This window comes from Furipterus horrens, unplaced genomic scaffold (genome assembly GCF_987537825.1).
Source record: "Furipterus horrens unplaced genomic scaffold, mFurHor1.1.pri manual_scaffold_11, whole genome shotgun sequence".
Classification (NCBI taxonomy): domain Eukaryota; kingdom Metazoa; phylum Chordata; class Mammalia; order Chiroptera; family Furipteridae; genus Furipterus; species Furipterus horrens.
In genome coordinates, this window is record NW_028327181.1 from 569,221 (window position 1) to 584,730 (window position 15,510).

General features: G+C 60.4%; 2 protein-coding genes across 3 annotated transcripts in view; both read right to left on the bottom strand.

Moving 5' to 3' along the window:
- EP400 (E1A binding protein p400) overlaps window positions 1-3,165 on the bottom strand; it is a 77,668-nt gene extending 74,503 nt beyond the window's left edge. The window contains exon 1 of the mRNA XM_090257242.1: window positions 3,073-3,165. The gene's annotated coding sequence lies outside the window, so the exon portion shown is untranslated. The remainder of the gene's footprint in view (window positions 1-3,072) is intronic.
- Window positions 3,166-5,776: 2,611 nt separating this feature from the next.
- PUS1 (pseudouridine synthase 1) lies at window positions 5,777-14,728 on the bottom strand. 2 transcript variants are annotated; one of them, XM_090291594.1, is made up of 6 exons: window positions 14,661-14,728; window positions 14,005-14,236; window positions 12,106-12,243; window positions 10,810-10,912; window positions 7,201-7,892; window positions 5,777-6,043 (listed from the first exon to the last, which is right to left on the bottom strand). In XM_090291594.1, the coding sequence occupies exons 2-6, from the start codon at window positions 14,224-14,226 to the stop codon at window positions 5,996-5,998; spliced, it is 1,203 nt and encodes a 400-aa protein (XP_090147720.1). In that variant the 5' UTR covers window positions 14,227-14,236; window positions 14,661-14,728; the 3' UTR covers window positions 5,777-5,995. The 2 variants fall into 2 exon arrangements, with proteins under 2 accessions (XP_090147720.1, XP_090147718.1); XM_090291592.1 differs by lacking the exon at window positions 14,661-14,728 and adding an exon at window positions 14,339-14,643.
- Window positions 14,729-15,510: the final 782 nt, after the last annotated feature.

Here is a 15,510-nt window from a genome sequence, read left to right on the forward strand (position 1 = left end):
AGGCTGCAGAGCCCCCACGGCACCCTGAAGGGAGAGGCTGGCAGTTGCGGGGGCCTGGCTAACTGCAGACTTAAGACACAGTGTGTGGTCTGGATTTATTTCAGTCAATATTTTTAAACTAGGAGACGTCACATAAAGTCTCAAGTTGTCAGCTTCATTCATCAGAAAAATCTACATCTGGTCGCCTCCCACCAGCAACAAGCGGGAGCTGCAGAGCCTCCAGGCCGCCCTGCCCACTGCGGTCACCACCATAGTCACGGTGCCTCCCTAGGCCAAAGCCAGGGGCCAAGTGCTGTTCATCCCTAGGGAGCAGCGCTGATCCACACGGAAAGGAGGAAGCCTCTAGACTGAAGAGCAGTGTCTGGGCCAGAGTGCCCCCCGCAGGCGCCGCCGCAGACACGGGAGACCCTCCCAGAGGCCTCCGCGACCCAAGCCAGAACCAGACCTGGCCTTCCTGACTCACACGCCATCCACCCCTCACTCCGAGCGTCTCTCTACAAGGTGGCCCACAAGGAACAAGCTCCAGGTCTGATCCCATTCACTCCCAGCCTGTATTTATGAAATGGAGTTTCCTGTGACAAGAAGCAGAAAAACCAGGAGCTCCAACACAAGACTTGAAACTGAATTTTTCAAGCACATTAACTTGTAAACTCATCACTTGTAGTAAGAAATGCAAATTAAAACTGGCCGGTGTGGTTCAGCTGGTTAGAGCATTGTCCCACAGACCAAAATATCATGGGTTCGATCCCTGGTCAGGACGCGCATGAAAAGGCAACAGTCGATGTTTCTCTCCCATTGGTGCTTCTCTCTCTTACTTCCTCTCTCTCTAAAAGCAATGAAAAAAAGCATTTCTCATCTATCAGACAGATGAAAATTGGAAAGCCAACAGCACACGGCTGGTGAGAGGCCCCGGCAACTGCTGCGGGCCTGGCCCGTCCAAGGGACCATCCGCACGCTGCCCCTGGGACCCGGCAGCCCCTCTGCAAGCGCGCCCTGAGCAGCCCCTGCAACGTGAAAATCCACGAGCACAGAGGCTGTCCACCAGAGCGTCATGCGCAGCTGCGAGAGGCTGTGAGCACGACAGTCCCTGGCTCGCTGGCTTTCTCCACTGAGGCCCACTCACTCGGCCGGACCACCTGCAGCCCGGGAAAGGCCAGGGTGGGCTCTGTGAGCCCGCGGGAGCCACCTGCGGGACATCCGCCTCCATGTAAGGCGCAGACAGACAGACGGACGCGCGGCTGTGTGACGAAGCAGTGAGACGCCAATCGCAGAAACGAAGTGGTGGGTCCGATCCTTCCAGCCTCGCTCCGGCCGGCGGGGCTCGTCCTCCCGCAGAGGAGAGGGCCGCCGGTTCGCTTCCTGGTCGGCGCCGGCGCCTGGGTCGGGGGCCGGGTCCCCAGTCGGGGGACGCGAGAGGCAACCAGTCGACGTTTCTCTCCCTCCCTTCCCCCCTCAAAAAAAAAAAAATTCGTTCAACCTCCATGTATCTGAAATTTTCACAGCAAAACATCACAGGAAAAAACATTTTCTATGTTAAGTGGAAACACCAGAAGCTCAACGAATAAAGGGCTGAAACAGAAGTCACACGTGCTGACAAGATGTCCGTCCCTCCCGTGCCTCAGTGTGACGGTCCTATCCTGGTCCCTACAACACGGAAGTTCGAAACGATCAAAGCCGCGTTCCGTCGGGCTTTCCCGCCGCCCGGGTCACTGTCGTTCCTGCGGAGAACCGGCCGGTGCCGGCCGAAGTGCCGACGGGAAGCCCAGGCTCCACGTCACCGGCCCCGGAGAGGAGGTGCGAGGGCCGCCCCGCCCCGCCGCCACCCCGTGGGCGCACGGCCGCCAGGTCAGGGGGCGCGGGCTGCAGGGACACGGGGGGCAGCAGCCGGCAGGTACCGCGGAGGGACAGCGCAGCGCGGCGGCTGCAGGGCCCCCGGGGGACCGGACGCGTGGGGGGAGGCGCCCGGCCTGCTCTGCCGCGGACTCGGGGGGCCGCGATCGGCCCTCGAAGGCGCGTGCGATTCCGTGACGCGGCCGCGGCTGGTGCAGGGAGCGGCGCGGACACGCGCGGGGCCGCAAGGAGGTCGCTCCCCGCGCTCTCTGCGGGGCCGGCCGAGTGGGACGCGCGGCTCAAGCGCGACATCAGTCTCTCCCTGACGTGACGGAGAAACGCCCCGTCCCCGCGCATCCCCCGCGGGGCACGAACCCGCGACCGCGCGTCGCAGCTGCCGGGCCAGCGCCGCTGCGCGTCCCCCACTCACCTCCTCCTCTAACGGCGGCACTGGAACCCGGTTTTCGGTTCCCCAACCACCCGGGGAGCACGTTCACTTTCTGGGCGCCCCCAAGAAACCCAAGACGACGCTCCCTTGCGCAGCGAAAACCGGGGCCGGGAGCGCCGACGCGGGAACGCAACCCTCCGCAACCCGGGGCCGGCGCGACGGACGTCCCGCAGCGCTCCGCCGGCGACCGACGAGGGGACGCGCGCGGGGGGCGAGGGCTGGCCGGCGGCCGGGGGCCGGGGGCCGGGGGCCGGGGGGCGGGCTCCGCGCTCCGCCCCCGGTGCCCGCGCTGACAGGTGTCAAACGCCGGCCCCTCCGCACCTGCTCGGCCCCGGGAGGGCGCGGACGCCTCGCGCGGAGACGCCCCGCAGGCGGACTACCGCCCACCCACCGGCTGAAGAGCTCGGACGCCGAAACCCGAGCACCGAATCGAAACGAAGCGCCAGACCGGCCGCTGAGGCCAGTCACGCCGCGCGAAAACGAGCGAGGCGCCTCGCGGACCCCACGGCCAGGCCCGCGCTCCTGTCCCGGCGGCCGCGCCGCCGCGCCGAGCCCACCCGTCACTTCACCGCACGCCCCTCAGGGCCCCGCGGCGACAGCGGGCCCGAGGCGCGGGCCGCACGCCACCGCCCCCTACCCGTCCCCGGTCCGCGCACAGGCTCGCCCGCGGCCGCGGCCTGCTCTGGGCGCGACGCCCCGGAGAGGTGGCCGCGGCGGGCCCCTCGGCGCCGGCCCTCAGCGCAGGCCCCTCGGAAGACCCCCGCCCGCGCCCCGCGCCCCGCGCCGCCACCTACCCGGGGCCTGGGCCGCGCTCCCGCCGCGTCGGGCTGAGGCCCGGAGCCAGGAGCCGGCGGCTGAGGCGGCGCCGCTCCGCTCGGCTCCGCACGTCCGGGGCCACTGGCGGAAAAAGCGGCGGCGCGCCCGCTACGGCGAGCCGGAAGGGACGCGCGCCCGCGCCGCGGCTGCGCGCTAGCGGCCTGCGGGACGTCACGAGTGGGCGGTGCCGAGGCGGCCGGGCGAGCTGGAGAGGCCGGAGGAGGGCGGGGGCCGACGGGCGGGCGGTGCCGAGCCCCGCAGCGCCGTCGGGATTGGAGGGAGGCCGCGCGGTCCGCCGAGGGTGTGCGGTCGGGGAGAGGAGCCCCTCGGGGCGGGAGCGGGAGAGGAAGCAGGAGGGGTCGGGGGGAGGGGGCGGGGAGGGGGGCGGGGGAAGGGGGCGGGGAGGGGGGGGGAGGGGGCGGGGCAAAGGGAGCGGCCGCTCCCGGCCGCCGGGCTTCGCAGCAGCTGTGCTCGCGCGGATGAGCTCGGCCGGGTCGCAGCCCGCGTGTGCGTCCTGACCCGCACACGCGGGGGCCCGGCCGCACCTCCTCGGTGCCCACGGAGGCACGCCCAGAGCGTAGGTAACGGGAAGGAATGGACCCACTGCCCATCCTCAAAATGGAGACCTCCTCGTGACACCGCGAGGAACGACGGCGCACGCAGTGAAGGAAAGGAGTCGCCAGTCACATGCCGGATAAGGCGCTCGGATCCAGAATAAAGAACTGACAACTCGATAAGCGGACAAGTCATTTTTAACGGGCAAAAATCTTGCAGACGTGCCTCGAAAAGTATCTAATAAGGACACGAGCAGCTGTTCGGCCCCCTCGCGGGCCGGGGGAAGGCGAAGGGGACCGCAAGGAGACGGCGCACCACCCACTGGGTCGGCCAGAATGGAAGTCGGACGGCGGGTGCGGGCGAGGGTGGGGGAAAGCGGGCCCTCGGTCGCTGCGGGGGGAGCGGGAATGGCGCAGCCTGGCCGGTCCCCAGGGTTCCGCTCCCGACGACACCCAAGAGGAGTGAAAACGCGTGCGCAGCCGCTGTATCCTCAGCAGCCGCAGTGACAACAGACAAGAAATGCAAATAACCAAATATCCACCAACCGGTGCATGAACGAAACGCGGCCCAGCCGTAGAATAAAATGTTCGGCCAAAAAGAGGGGGGGGGGGCGTTGATGTGCTGGGACGGAGGCGGACTTTGAAAGCGTGCCCGTGGAAGCAGAGGCTGCGCCCTGCGCGATCCTGATGGACAGCGTGGGCGGATCTGTCCGGCGGGAGGGATGAGTGGTGTCCGACGGCTGGGGCGGCCTGCCTCTGGATGCGGGGTCTCCTCTCGGGGTCGATGGAAATGTTGTGAAATTAGATAGTGCTGACGTTTGCACAAATTTGTGAGTTTACTATAAACTTCTGAATTGTGCACGTCGAAAGGATGAGTTTTATGTGCCAATTAAAATATTACTTAAAAAAATGCAGGCTAAAGCAATCATCTCCTCAGCAGAATGCAAGTGCAAGTGCCCTCTGATATTAAACACACTGAAGATTTTTAGAAGAAAACGTGCTGTGAAAGGGAGACCAGAGAGAGGCAGTTGGAGGGGATGGAATGAGCTGGGTAAGAGAAGGGAGTGACTTCACGTTTGTGAGTGCAGGCGCCACGCAGGCATGCTGAAGGCATGAAGAGGGGGGGAGTGGGCAGCGCTGGTGGGCCCTGAGGGCACTCCTTCAGACAGGAGGGTGGCTTCTCCCACGGCAGCATCAGGCAGGAGGACTACAGGCTTGGAGCAGGGTTCGGGAAACTGGGGGGTTCTATGCCACGGTTTCTATTTGCTCATAAAGGGGAGCACAGCCCACCCGCTGAGACGGGGGGCACCAGTGCGTGGAGAGGAAGTGATTTGAGGTGGTGAGAATGCATAGCTAGGGAAGTGCTTGGAAGGTATCCCCCCAACCCCATTGTGCAGCTGTGCATACACACAGATGTGCACACACTGCATCATATTCACACACCACCACATGCATTATATGTACCTGCCCGCTCATGTATGTACACATGGGTATACACATGTACCGCACACATGCACATATATGCCTGTGCGCACACGCACCTCTCCACCTGAAATCCTCTCGTAGCTTCTTCAGCAGACTGGCCGATGACCCACCCACCCAAGCCTCTCTGTTAACAGGTCACTGTTCTAGGTTGGCACTGGGCATTTTCCAGCCTCCCTTGCAGCTAGACATGACAATGCCTCAGGCCAATGAGGGAAGGAAGCTGCTGGTGGGTGTCCTGGGAGAGCTCACTAAGGGACATATTCAACAATATGCCCCCTCCTGCCTCACTCCTCCTGTTTGGACCATGGACAGTGCTGGGCGGATGTGACCAGGATGAAGGCCAGGTGCTGAAGAGCCAGCTGGACAGAAAAAGCCCTCCTCCAGCCTAGGGAACTGCTGTGCTGGGCCCAACTGCCACCTGTTCTTGTCGGTGCCACCTGTCAGGCTTCCACTACATGAAGCCACGCCCCTTCCTCACGGCTTAAGGGGAAGTCCTGGAAAGAGCCCCTGGCTGCACCGCCTGCTTGGCCTCAGACCCCGGAGCCACAAGGAGTGCATCCCACCCCCACACTCACTGGGTTACCTGTCCCAACATCGCACAACTGTTCCTTTCTGCCCTCAGTGAAAGAAACAAAGACCAAGAAAAGGTAAAAGTTTGTATTCATTTAATAAGAAAATCATTCTTTTAAAAAAATAAGTGTCTTTACACACTGAGAGCCCAGAGTTCACGCCGAGCTGGAACACTGGCGGCACGACTTGGTCTCAAGGGCCTGAGGTTGCGAGGCCACGTCTCGGGGAGGGATGCAGCCAACGGCAGCAGCGGCAGCTCCTGGCGCACACGTCTTCACGGGCGGCCCCCAGCTCAGTCGCTGTCTCCATCCCCTTCACTGCCTTCCTGTGGGCTGGGGACCTGCAGAGCCAGAGCAGAGACACAGCTGTGGGGGAGCATGCCGCCCTGGCATGGGAGCCCCTCCCTGTGAAGGGGACTGTCCATGGCATGCCCTGAGCAGCCCTGCAGCCAGCCCCTTTGGGGGTGACGCCAGCATCTGTTCTCAGTCTGCCTCCTTGTCTTTCTCTTAACTGACTCCAGAACCTAAAAGCCAGGAGCTGGGCACAAAGGCAGGGGGCTCTTTACAGGGCTCCTCCAAATCCCCAGAGGATGCAGCACCCTCAGGGGACATAACACCTGGGCTCTCGCAAAGTGGACAGTGCAGACCCCTCGGCAGTGTGAAGACAGCAAGTGGCCAGCAGCCTGTTAGAGGGACTCAGGCAGAGAGTGCGGGCTTCCCCCAGGTCAAAGCTGTGCATGGGCTCCATCCGGGCTCACAGTGCTTCTTGGGGAAATGAACAACCATCAACACTTAGGGTAGGGGAGTTCACCTAAAATTCTAGGATACCCGTTTCTCCTGGAAAAACATAAGCTCTAACACTGGGCCACCTCCAGCATGGCCACCACTGGCAGTCGCTCCTGCAGATGAACAAGAGCTCCTGTTTGCCACAGTCTCCACTGATCCCTGTCGCCTCCCTGGCCTTGGCTGACATTAATTTCCTGACCTGCCCGCCTGCTGTTCTGACACCTGCCTGCTCCACCTGCATGGACTCGAGTTTACAACTCCAGGTGTGGAGGACAATGTCTCTCCAGGCACCCAGATCATGGGGAGATATCTCCAGAGTGCCCGGTGGGGATGTCACCCTGAGCACCCACTGCACCAGCAAGAGTGCATGCTAACAGAGCGGCACTGTCAGCCCAGCAAGGCCATCCTACAGTCACCTCCGTGTCACAAATGGAAATGCTGCCAAGCATGTCCCTCACCCCAGGTCACTAAGTGTGGAGTGAGCACTAGGCAGTGCTTCAGGGTCACCAGGTCTAACACCCCAGCCCTGTTCCTCTTGCTGCTGTGTGACCTTGGGGAATTGATGTACCTCTCTGTGCCTCAGCTTGCTCATGTATACAAGGGGCACGATGACACTAGCACATAGTAGGTTAGAAGCTTAGCTACAGACGACAGATGTGGGTGAGAATTAGCTAAGCTCCTCAGGCCCCCACGGCTGCAGCCCCAGCCCCACCTTGGCACCGGGGCTGGCTGCCGCGTGGGCAGTGGCGCTGAAGTCATGCGCAGGCAGGGTGCTCAGCCACTGGGCCATGGACCTCTCGTGGCGCTCGGTGCTGATGATGGTGGGGTAGATATGCTGCTCCTTGAAGGCCGCGGCCTCTGCCTCCTCCCGCACCCAGTCCAGCGGCTCGTGCAGCCCATCGCAGCCGAAGCGCCGATTGTACGTCTCGAAGTGCACGCGCTCCAGGACGAGGCCGAGCCCCGGAGCCTTGGGCACGTCCACCTTGGCCTCGCCCCAGCTGCGCTCCAGCACGTCCTCGGGCGCGTAGCCCTTGACGATGGCCACCACTAGGCCCACCATCTTCCGGATCTGGTGCGTCATGAAGCTCTGCCCCTTCACCTTGATGACCGCAAACTCCATGCCATCCCGCTCGAAGGGCTCCTCACAGAACATGTCCAGGATGTAGCGCTGCGCACTGGGCTCCCGGGGCCCCTTCTGGGAGGTGAAGTTGTGGAAGTTGTGGGTGCCCTTGTAGCAGGCCAGCAGCCGGTTCACCCGCCGCAGCGTCTCGGCGCTCAGCCGGTACGTCTCGTCCTGCACGTCGAGGTCCTTGTGCGCAAAGGCAAACGTGGGCAGCATGTAGACGTAGGTCCTGGCGTCGCACCTGTTCTTGGAGTTAAAGCCGCCGGTAACGCGCTTCAGTCCTGGGGGCACGAGGACAGAGGCTTCAGACACGGCAGCGCCCTGGCACCTCAGCCCACGTAGGGGCAAGTCCTGACGATGCACCCCCACCCCCGACCCACGGGAAAGCCACCCAAGGCCTGTCAGAGCCGAGGCTGGCGAGGGGCCCGGACGCTGGGCTCACCCTGCACAGACGCCACGTGAGGCCCGAGCTCTGTGCAGGGACCGGGCCACAGCGGGGGCAGCACTGGGACCCTAGCCTGAGCGCGTCATCAGAAGGTCCTCTGCAGAGGGGGCCACAGAGGCAGCACCATGTGTAACAGCCGAACAAAAAAAAGGGGAAACAACTTAAGGAAAGCCCAGTGATAGGAAAAGGGTCTAACACCTCGGGGAACATCCACAGGACGACACGAGAGGCAGCCCTTGAGGGCCAGCGCACAGGTCTGAGGTACGGTCCCTGGGAGACACCCAGTACCTTCAGCGCAGGACCCAGCAGGTGCTCAATACATGTTTGACTATTAAGCGAAAAATAAAAAGGAAAATAAAGACGTCTATGCAGGGTGGGGATCCCATCTGAGAAATACAGAAACGTGTGTACATGACTCTGGGACTGTGCAGAAACTCTCTGGGAGAACAGCCAGAACGGGTGGCGGGGACCGTTTCCAGGAGCTGGGGACCAGGAGGAAGCCCTATCCCTGTCCCTGGACAGTTTGTCACGTGGGTTTCCCACAAAGGGACCTGCAGTCAGGACCCCAGGCAGGAGTCCCCTGAGTTACGAGGGTTCAGCCTCACAGGAGTGGGACTTAGACCCGACATGGTTCCACGTGCGTGGGGGGCGGGGGGGTGCCGTGCCCTCCTGAAGCGGCCCACCTGCCTGGGATGCGCCCCACCCCACCCTCAAGGCAGCGCGACCTTGGCAGTGGCTGCACTGTGCTCCTTGCTCTAGTGCCTCTAGTGTCATGTTTGATCTGGGGGCAACGCCAGTGTGCTGTGTGCAGGTAACCTTCGCTGTGCACGACCCCGCCGCTCTGCCAAGGCTGGATGCTCACGAGGGGACAGCTGGCCGTGCCGTCACAGAAGTGGTGCTAACCCTGAAACACTTGTGTGGGCCGAGGAGCATGGCTTTAGCCAAACTGGGGAGTAATCTAGGGAAGACACCAGGTATCTGCCATGGGAATGAGCGGTAAGAGGCACCCCATGGGACCGAACAGGACTGACTCTTGGAGAAGACTACCCCCAAGAGGCAGAGAAAGACCGCAGGATAAGAACACCATGTCACACTAGAAACAAACAGAGCAAAGTAACCAAGAACTAGGCTTACCAACTTTGCATCAAGCATCCTGCTTATAACCTGCACCCAAACGTTCACAGCAGCTTTCTCTGGAAGAGTCCTGAAGTGGAAAACCCCCAAGGGTCCCCCAGCAGGTAAATGGATACACAGTTTGTGGACACCCATGCCATGGGATGCCCCACAGCGATAAAAAGTAACAGACTGGCTACAGAGCAGCTAGAGGGGTCTTAATCTAGGCTCAGTGGAAGAAGCCAGACAAAAAGAAGTGCATGCCATATGATTCCATTTACATAAACCCCAAAAAATACACAGTGATCTCGTGGTAGAAGGCAGATCAGTGGCTGCTGGTGAGAAAAGGGGGAACAGAGAGGTTTGCTCTCCCAATGGCGATGGTTTCCACAGGTGTACACATGTATCAGAGCTTAACTGTATACTTAATATGAAATTTATTACACACAAAGTCTACTTCAATTTTTAAAAGTACTTTTAATCCCTGGCTGGTGTGGCTCTGTGGATTGAGCGCCGGCCTGTGAACCAAAGGGTCGCCTGTTCAATTCCCAATCAGGGCACAGGCCTGGGTTGCAGCCCAGGTCCCCAGTTGGGGGCGTATGAGAGACAGCCACACATTGGTGTTTCTCTCCCTCTCTCCCTCCCTTCCCCTCTCTCTAAAAATAAACAAAATTTTTAAAAAAATTGTTTTAAGTATTTTTAAAAGTTTTAAGTGACTGCTTAAAGGAAAAACAGTAACAATGTAGCATGAAGTTTTTAAGATACGTAAATACAAAATACATGTCCACAACAGCACAAAGCGGAGGGCAGAGGTAAACTATACTGTTGTAGTTTTCAGACTCTACACAGAGAGATGTGGCTTCACGTGAAGACGGCAGTGAGCTAGAGACGGGCGCTTGAACCAGGGCCTGGCAAACAACGACCACAGCATGGCCACTTCTGTCTAGCCCGTGAGCTGAGACTGAAGCGGTGGGTTAAAAAAAATCAAAAATAATAATATACAATAAACACCATCACCTTTGTGGCCACAAAGCCCAAAATATTTTACTAGCCGGCCCTCTACAAAGTTTGCTAGCCTTTGCTTTAAATCCCAAAGTAATCACTGAAAACCTGCAGCAAGTTATAGCTAACAAGGCAACCAAGTTGCTAAGAATGGAACTATGAAAAGTATGAATTAATCAGTATCAAAAGAAAGCATGAAAAGGGGTCAAAGAACTGCTGGGACAGAGAAACAGATGGCAAGGTCTGCAGCAGCCACACCAATGCCACACTCAACGGAAATGTCATATACATGCCATGTAAAAGGCAGAGAGTCAGCTTGGATTTTTTTTTTTTTTAAATAAGATGAAAAAAATCCTATTTATCAGTCCTGTTGGAAGAGGGAATAATTGCCCATGTTTTAACTTTACCAAATCCAGACTTTCACATCTTGTGTTTGGTTAAAACAAGGCAGGTATAGCATCGGGGGGCTGCAATCCAGAGATGTTCACTCCGCCCTTTCTGAGGGGGGTGGAAAACTCACTCACGGCCCACCCCCCGGGTGCTAAGCAACCAGTCTGCTGTCTGAGCTCCACACCGGAGAAGCTTGGGGAGAGAAGGAACTCCGAGTCCTGCTGCAGCCCGGGCTCTGGAAGTCTTACCCAGTATCCGAATGTGAGACGGGAGGTGGCTGTTGACCTTGTCTAAAATGTCGTCGATCAGCCACACCTTCAGGGACACGACCTGTCCCGCTGCAGAAACACCCTGCAAGGGAAGCACAGGGTGGGAGGGGCCCACTGAGGCCTGCTCCTCCCAAGCACAGGAGGCCTCACGAAGGTTACATCCTCTCCCCAGAGGAATCCTGCTTTTAGAAGTGCGTCTGAAGGGAGCGATCAGGTACGGGAGCAGCGCTCTGCACGCCGCGGGGAGAGTGCAGTGCAACAGAAAACATTATGACTTCCAAGCCCAGCAAAACACACACTAGGGAACAAACGTGATCGGCAGATGAGAAGTGAAGCCCCATCCCAGATGGGACCTTCAGCAACCTGGGAAAACAGAAATGTAGCTCAATGACAGCACCGCGAGGCAGAGCAGGGGCTCTGCAGACCTTTGAAACCAGGTGATAGACAGGTCCCAGGACCCGACCCGCGAAGAGCTCCGTCCATGAGGCTGGAGGTACATATCAGCCAGCATCCAGAAGACCAGGGCGATGGCGTGTTGTGTCTTTTTTACTAGGAGACCCTATGTGCTCCAGCCCTGTCATCCAACTGACCCACACCCTGGGCCAGCCTTGGCGACATCCTCCACTCCCCCGTGCGGGGCCCCTGCCTAAGCCAGGCCCATGCCTGGGAACATGACAGGGCAGGGCCACCCAGCATGGCTGCCACACCAGACAGTGACTGAGCCCAGGACGGATATGTGAGCCAACCAGACAGCTGTGACTCTGGGAGAATATGCTGGGCCCCAGCCACTGTGGCTCCTGAGTTCACGTGACGCAGCTAGCATGATGTTGGGTGACTGTGGGGTACACACTGCACTAGAGGTAGCACTCACACCCAAAGGATGGAAAACATACCCCAGTGATCTTTTAAGTAAAACTATTATTAAATCCAACCCCACCCGTTGCCTTTCCCTTTCGACTGTGGCCAGCAGAAACCTTATAGCACAGTGTGGCTTGCCTTTGCGGCCACATAATCCTGTGTGTCACTGAGCCTGAGATGGAGGATCTGTGGCAGGAGATGTCATGGCCACCACGCTGCCTGCAGCGGTGACAGAGGACAGAGAGGACGCAGCCCAGCTGTCGCTGTGTGGACCTGCTCCTGCCTGTTTCAGTCACAGAAACAACAACTTCTTTCCCTTCAGACTAGTTTCACTTGGGCATCTGTCATTTGTAACCTGGAGTCTTGACCAATGCAGACGCTGAGGTGGACTGGGGACGAGGGCCACAGCTCACCTACCTTGTCCGTGCGGGCACACCGCTGGAATGACATCTTCCTCATGTCCTCACCGTGGTTCTCGGGGATGCAGCCCGACCGGACCAGGGCAGACACCAGGTCATCCTCGATGGTCTTGAATTGCGAGGACCCAACATTCCTCTAAGGAAAAGAGAAGAACACATGGTTTCCACTTGGTCACCATCCACAGGAGCGGGGCTGCTCCTGGCAGTGGCAGGGGCCTTGTGCCCACAGCCCCAGCATGGGGACCACACCTTTGGCCACGGGAGACCCTGCCGCTCTTTCCCCTCCCAGGGGAAGGAGGGAAGCCCCGAGGGTACCCACAGCCTCTCAGATTGCTGCCCCACGCAGCAAGTGAACCAGGCAATAGCAGGTCATCCTTCCTCCACCCGTCAGCTCTGAAACCTGCACCGCCCTGCTGCTGGACGCATCTGTCGACAGCACCTGCCATGAGGGACCCCCATGACTGTGGGGAGGCAGGCCCCTCGCTCAAAGGAACCTACCAAGGGTATTGCCAGCAGGGGCAAGTTTGGCATCCCTGGCTCTCATTAACCCTTCAGCTCACGTACAGCCTGTACACCCTCCTGGGACTAACACAGCAGGGAAAGAGCCCCTGCTTCTAGAGCCTTCTCTGGCACTACCCATCGGCTGGCCCCAACCTGGACCCCGGGCCGCAGGAGCCACGACATAAATCAACCAGACCACCACCTTCGCCGCTCCCCAAGAAAGTCTTCCCGGCACAGGGGACACAGGGCCTGCAGACAGTTCACCGAGACTCAGCCCAGTGGGGAAGTCCTTCCCAAAGTCTACCTCACAGTTTAAGTCCAATCCCCTACTCAGCACGATGTCATAAATGCTCAGATGACAGGAACAGATATTAACAAACAGGGATAACAACCCGCCCCCCCCGCCCACTCTCTCAATCCGTCCTTCCATCGTCCCTGTGAGCTACTGTCACTCTCCACCAGCTTTCCTACTGGGGAAACCGGAAGCTGACGGACCTTCTCTTAAGGTGCTCAAGACAACACCTAAGCAAAAATTCAGGGAATGAAAATCACCCTGGAAAAGGCATTCCCGTCACCCACAAAGAGCAGCAGAAGCGGTGGGTCCTTCCTACCCACCCCTGGGGCTGTTTGACTGAAGCAGCCTTTTGCAAACAAAAGGAACGTCTACCCCTGGTCCTGAACTTGGTTTCATGAGTGCAACCGATGCTTTTAAAAAAATAAACTAGGATACAAAGTAACTTACTATTACCACCGTTCGTAGTAAAAGTCATAACACCTTTTTCTAAGCTTCCCTTCACTTAGATACTCTGCCCCGGCCCTGAATTTCCCACTGAGAGTCAGGCTTAGAGACTTGACCCCAACAGAGGCAAGTACCTGAAGGAACAAGAAAGTCGCGTCCTTTTACGTGGGAGGCACCTTCTGCCTCTCAGAAAAGGACCAAGCTGGCGGGCCGGGGAGGAAACTCTCGAAGGCGCCCGCTTGCCCACAGCCTGTCACCTCGCGGATCTCAAGGACACTGGCCGCTGACTCCCCGATCTTCCCGATCTTCCCGCTGCGCTCGGGCCTTGGCACACAGCACCAGGCGGCCGAGCACCTCGGGCTCCACAAGGCCGGTACCGTGATCGCCCAGTTCAAAGACGAGGCCACCGAAGAGCTCCGATCACAGTCCCAAAGCACGACGCTGGTCGGCGGCAGGGCCTTCGGCCCCCGTGGGAGGCGGGTGGGAGCCCCGGCGCAGCGCCCCCGCGGACGCAGCAAGGTCACAGCGCTCCCACTGGGACCTCCGCCTTGCTCGTTGGGACCCGCCCCGCGCTGTCCCGAGGCGGCCTCGCTGCGAGGCCCCTCCCCGGAACCACGGCGCCCGCACAGGTGAGTCGGGGCGGCCCGGGCCGCTCACCTGCATGCCGTGGTAGCCCTTCCCCGAATAGGCCACGAGCATCACGATCTTGCGCTTGGGCAGCTTCCTGGGCGCCTCCCCGTCCGCGCCGCTCTTGAGCTTCTTCGCCGGCTGCGCGGCGTCCTCCCAGGCTCTGCCCCCGCCCTGCCGGCCTCCCCGGGCCTCCCGGTCCTGCTCCGGCGCGGTCCCCACGGGCGCCGAGGCCTCCGCCTTCCCGGCCATGGGGGGCCAGCTGGAGAGAGAGGCGCGGTCATCAGGACGCACGGACGCCGCGCGGCGTGCAGCGGCTGGCCCCGGCGTCCCGGACACCGGGCGGCACAGGCGCGGACATTACCCGAGGAGGTGCCGTCCCGGGCGCGGCGTCCACGGTCCGCAGGCTCTCCGCAGGGTCCCGGCCGCCGCCCGCAGGCTGGCGAGCCCCATGCGCGGCCCGGCTTGGGGACACGCGCGACTCCTGACCTCCCCGGGGGCCCCCCGAGGCCCAGCCCCGCCCGCGGCGATCCTCCGACGTCCCCTGACCCCAGGCGGACCTGTGACCTCCCCTGTCCGCCCCTCGTCCTCCAGCCCCGCCCGCCGGCTTCCCCTCGGAAGTCGGGGAGACCCGGCCACCCCCTCGCGGGGACCAGAGAGACGCGTCCCCACCCGACCCCACTCACGGCGCCGCAGACTGAACCCTAGGCGGACCACGTGAGCGAAGGCGGAACTGCAGCGCGAGGCTGGACGGCGGCCGGCAGGGACCAAAGCCCGCCGGGGCGGGACTTGGGGTAGGGGCGGGGCGGGGCGGGGCGGGGTTTGGCAGCAGCCGCGAACTGGGCGTGGCTTAAGCTTGGTTGGGGCGGGGCTTCCCCGCGGCCGACTCCGGGCTGATTGATGCTGCGGTGAATGCCGCTGCGCACGACTCCGGAGGCGGAACACATCGTTCTAACACGGTAGCAAGTACAGGGCTCTGCCCGGGTTGCAAGTGTTAACCCGTGCATCGCTAGGGAGGCGGGTAATGATAGCTAAGATCAGTCACATAATATTGCGTTAGAAAGTAACAAATGCCATGTGAAAGGCGAACCGGAGCGCTGACGCCCCCGGCAACGTAGGCAACTTGAAAACGTGATGCTCAGAGAAACAGGTTCGATGCAAAGGCCACGTGGTGTGTGCGGCCGTGTGTGTGGAATGTCTAGAACAGGCAAATCAGAGGCTGATGCGGCTCCTCTAGCTCACAAGTCAGGCCTACTGCCAAGAGCTCACCCCGGCCAAACGACCCCCCAGGACAGCCCTCTTTTCTGCAGAAGGGAAGAAAGAGCTGCCTTCTCGGTTCCGGGGGTGAGAAAAGTCAAGGTCTCCTAGGGAGCTCAGGTGGCTGAGTGGCATTAGAAAGCATCCAGCCACCTGCACGCAGAGCACCTCCACACCTGCGCCTTCTTCAACCCCACCAGCCACAATGCGTGATCTTGCATCTCCATTCAACGGAGGGTAAACCGAGGCCTAAAGTGGGGACAGGCGCCCAGGGGGCTG

Excerpts from the sequence above, each read along its gene's own strand:
- PUS1 (XM_090291592.1), bottom strand. The coding sequence starts at position 14,427 with ATGGGGCTCGCCAGCCTGCGGGCGGCGGCCGGGACCCTGCGGAGAGCC. Across the intron at positions 12,244-14,004 it reads AGGGCTACCACGGCATGCAG|AGGAATGTTGGGTCCTCGCA; the intron begins GTGAGCGGCCCG and ends TCTTTTCCTTAG. Across the intron at positions 10,913-12,105 it reads GGTGTGCCCGCACGGACAAG|GGTGTTTCTGCAGCGGGACA; the intron begins GTAGGTGAGCTG and ends CTTCCCTTGCAG.